The sequence below is a fragment of the Oncorhynchus mykiss genome, chromosome 7 (assembly GCF_013265735.2).
Source record: "Oncorhynchus mykiss isolate Arlee chromosome 7, USDA_OmykA_1.1, whole genome shotgun sequence".
Taxonomy (NCBI): domain Eukaryota; kingdom Metazoa; phylum Chordata; class Actinopteri; order Salmoniformes; family Salmonidae; genus Oncorhynchus; species Oncorhynchus mykiss.
In genome coordinates, this window is record NC_048571.1 from 5,771,937 (window position 1) to 5,775,857 (window position 3,921).

General features: G+C 45.1%; 1 protein-coding gene across 1 annotated transcript; it reads left to right on the forward strand.

Annotated features, from left to right (window-relative positions):
* Positions 1 to 237: 237 nt before the first annotated feature.
* On the forward strand, positions 238 to 3,921 carry LOC110497014 (coagulation factor VII-like). The gene is made up of 8 exons (XM_036982185.1): positions 238 to 394; positions 536 to 699; positions 858 to 882; positions 1,128 to 1,241; positions 1,760 to 1,897; positions 2,068 to 2,174; positions 2,613 to 2,733; positions 2,853 to 3,921. The coding sequence occupies exons 1-8, from the start codon at positions 337 to 339 to the stop codon at positions 3,560 to 3,562; spliced, it is 1,437 nt and encodes a 478-aa protein (XP_036838080.1). The 5' UTR covers positions 238 to 336; the 3' UTR covers positions 3,563 to 3,921.

Genomic DNA, 3,921 nt, shown 5'->3' on the forward strand with positions numbered 1-3,921 from the left:
CTCAGTACGGGCCATTCTACTGACATTGTTTGTCTATGGAGATTGCATGGCTGTGTGCTCGATTGTATACACGTCAGCAACTGGTGTGACTGAAATAGCCGAATCCACTCATTTGAAGGTGTGTCCACATTCTTTTGTCCATGTAGTGTAAGACATAGGCCTAATCCTCTGGTTCAGGTCTGGCCACCATCACCCAGATGTGGCAACTGTTTGCAGAGCAGTGGGAGTGAGCTGTTGGAGTGAGTGGGAGTGAGCTGTTGGAGTGAGTGGGAGTCATATGAGCTGGCATTGTTTGCCTCAAACCGCTTCAGTTTTGGGTGATTCAGGTAAGCCACGATGCTGCTGAAAAAAAATTGTGCACTTTGGGCCATTTCAAATGTCATTTCTGCCGCTGGTAAGTTTGTTTCGAAAACATATATTTTGAATCTAGCGTTACAGTTAGTTAAATGATAAAGTCATATTTTTTTTTAAAGATGGAGAGGTGCAAAATGTCAGTTGTTGTCTTTCCTTTATGTATTGTCATTCGATGTTTAAGTCTTCTTGTCGAAGGATGATGCTCACCTGGTGCTTGACAGAGCAAGGCGCGCCAACAGCGGCTACTTGGAGGAGTTGTTTCAGGGCAACATCGAGCGCGAGTGTGTCGAGCAAATTTGTAACTATGAAGAGGCTCGGGAAGTTTTCGAGGACGACGCCCAAACGGTGCAATTTTGTAGTAATTTCACTTGGTGAAATATTTGCTATTACTTTGATTGAAGCAGTATTTTATTTTATTTGAATGAAATATTTAGCAATGCATAGGAACATGTGAGAATTCCAGAGAACTCTTAAAACTGACTATGTATGGTTTGTTTCCACAGAAAAGGTTTTGGTTGAAATACACGGGTAAATCAGATTTTTCTATGTGGACTGTACACAAAAAATTCCAACCAGCCTAAAATATATGATAGAGTATTGCTTTCAAATGTGCTTTCATTCATTTTCATAAAATGCTAATTATATTGTTGTATACAATCCAATATGGTACTACCATGTATGTTATCACATTCCTAATTTATTTGCACAAGAAATGTCCAGCATGTCAAATAGCAAATGTCATATCCTTTACCCTATTGATTGATCCCTCTAAGGTCAGGATCCCTGCCTGGTCAACCCATGCAAAAACAATGGAACTTGTGTTTACATGGATGACTCTTACACATGTCAGTGTCTGGGAGGCTATGTAGGAAAATACTGTCAGACAGGTAGGAAGAGAATTCCTAACTGCCATTTTTATACCAATAGTTTACGCCAGTGTTTCTTAATCCTGGTCCTGGGGTCCCAAAGGGGTGCACATTTCTGGTTTTGCCCTAGCACTGCACACCTGATTCCACTAATCAAATGTTAGATAATGAGTTGATTAGTTGAATCAAATCTAATGTTTTTGTCACATGCTCCGAATACAACAGACCTTACAGTAAAATGCTTACAGACAAGCCCTTAACCAACAATGCAGTTTTAAGAAAAATAAGAAAGTATGTGTGCTCAGATGTGTAGTGCTAGGGCAAAAACCAAAATGTGCACCCCCTTTGGGTTTCCAGGACCAGGATTAAGCAACACCGGTTTTCACAATAGTTTCATTCCAATAGTTTATTGTAATTCCGCAGTAGTAAGAGCACCCTAATGTGAAGTGTTGCCCACATTTGCTAGTGGGCTGATATTATATGTTGACCGCATTCTGCTCATCCTACTTGCCTTTCCCCTTTCTCCCAACATACTGTAGTGTTTGAGGACACCCTGAAATGCCTCTCCCTTAACGGGGAGTGCGAGCACTTCTGTAACAGTTCTGGGTCAAGACGCAAGTGTTCCTGCGCTCCTGGTTATGCCCTGGGAGAGGACGGAAGAGAGTGTGTTGCCCAAGGTACTAACTGTAACGGACAGTAGATGAGCCCAGATGCTTTGTTTAAGACGGGAAATCCCTGTTTGTTACGAACAGACTGTAATATTTACAGAACCAAAAGGAGCCAGCATGCATTTGTTGATGTATGAATAGAGTTAGAAACAACAACTCGTCTGTCTGTCTATTATCAGTTCAGTATCCGTGTGGTAAAATCCCAGGCTTGGAAGCTCCGATGAGCCAGGCACGAGTCAAACTAGTCGGTGGGAACCACTGTCCCAAAGGAGCCTGTCCATGGCAGGTAACACATCAACGCCTGGCTGGAGAGCACAATGGATCCATCCACCTCTTTCACATTTGATTGGCCAATACTACCCTTCTACATTTTCGTAATTTAGCAGACACACTTATCCAGAGGGATTTAGAGTAGTGAGGGCATTTTTTGTGCTTGTCCCCCATGGGAATTAAACCCACCATGCTGGAATTGCAAGCACCATGATCTACCAACTAAGCCACACAGGGCATTATGTGGCATAGTTGGTAGAATAACTAATCCACAGTCAATCCCATACAACCACTATCCTTGAAGTCAAAGGGTGTAATATTAACTAGGTTAGTATCTATTACCACCTCTTCCATTAGGCATTATATAATTCCACAGTATTATTTTGGTTTATGTACAATGAGATGTGATGGATGAGTGGCCAATTTGTCTTTGTGATGGGACTGGTGGTTGCAGATCCTATTGGAGCATAAAGGCACTAGTCTGTGTGGTGGGGTCATAGTTCATCCTGACTGGGTCATCACTGCTGCCCACTGTGTCGTGGATAGAGACACCAAGGACCTGATGGTGGTCGCAGGTAGGTTACGGTGTGGGTTGTGTGCCTTTCATAGAGCATCTAGAAACATATAGTGAGAACATTATTTGTGTCCCTATGTCACATAACAAAACACTGTCCTAATGAACAACAGTTTCCAGGGGAACACAACATTGACGTAGAAGAGGGCAGCGAGCAGAGGATCCCCGTGGCCAGAGCCATACCCTACAACCTGTACGACCCAGCAACAGGTGACAGTGACATCGCTCTGCTGCGTCTGAGAGGGCGTGTAACTCTGGGCCCTGACGCTGTACCCATCTGCCTGCCTCAGCAACACTTCGCCAAGAGCGAGCTGGCGGCCGTCCGCTTTCACACCCTTAGCGGCTGGGGGAAGCGCACCAACGGGGGCAACGATCCCAAACCTGGCACCCCGCCAGCCCCCTCCTCACGCTTCCTCCGCAGGCTAGCCGTGCCCATCCTGCCCAACTCTGAGTGCACCCTCAAGAGCGGCTTCAACTTCACCCAGAACATGCTGTGTGCCGGCTACATGAAGGGGAACCAGGAGGCCTGTAGGGGGTACGACGGGAGCCCCCTGGTCACTTACTACGGGACCACCCACTTCCTGATGGGCGTGGTGGGCTGGGGGAAGGGCTGCCCCAAACAGGGTTTCTATGGCGTCTACACTACCGTAGCCAACTACCTGGACTGGGCTGAGGAGGTGATGAATACTCCTTCAGTCGTTGCCCCGGTGCCTTCAGTCAGTGCCCCGGCGATGCCATTCCTGCTAGAGATGGCATTAGATGAGGTTCAGATTCAGCAGGCTACGGAGAAGTTATTGCCACCACCTCCCAATGTGCAGAGCATTGGCTAACTCCCATTCAATTTGTCACCAGTCACCACACAACACCAATTGTCATTACAGTGAATCTATTGTCACATAACATGAATAGATATTTTTATAGTACATGGAAGCTACAGTATATCATGCTAATGGTGTAGCATATCGTCCTGTTTCATCACTTTGTAATCAGACATCTTTTCACTCTGCTATTCTTTTCATTTGACTCTTAATGTGAAGTGTTTATTTCAAGTGGTGATTTGGATGACCTGATGCCATACAGAATGTTTGACCTGATGCCATACAGAATGTTTGACCTGATGCCATACAGAATGTTTGACCTGATGCCATACAGAATGTTTGACCTGATGCCATACAAAATGTTTGACCTG

Excerpts from the sequence above, each read along its gene's own strand:
- LOC110497014 (XM_036982185.1), top strand. The coding sequence starts at position 337 with ATGCTGCTGAAAAAAAATTGTGCACTTTGGGCCATTTCAAATGTCATT. Across the intron at positions 1,898-2,067 it reads AAGAGAGTGTGTTGCCCAAG|TTCAGTATCCGTGTGGTAAA; the intron begins GTACTAACTGTA and ends GTCTATTATCAG. Across the intron at positions 2,175-2,612 it reads AAGGAGCCTGTCCATGGCAG|ATCCTATTGGAGCATAAAGG; the intron begins GTAACACATCAA and ends TGGTGGTTGCAG.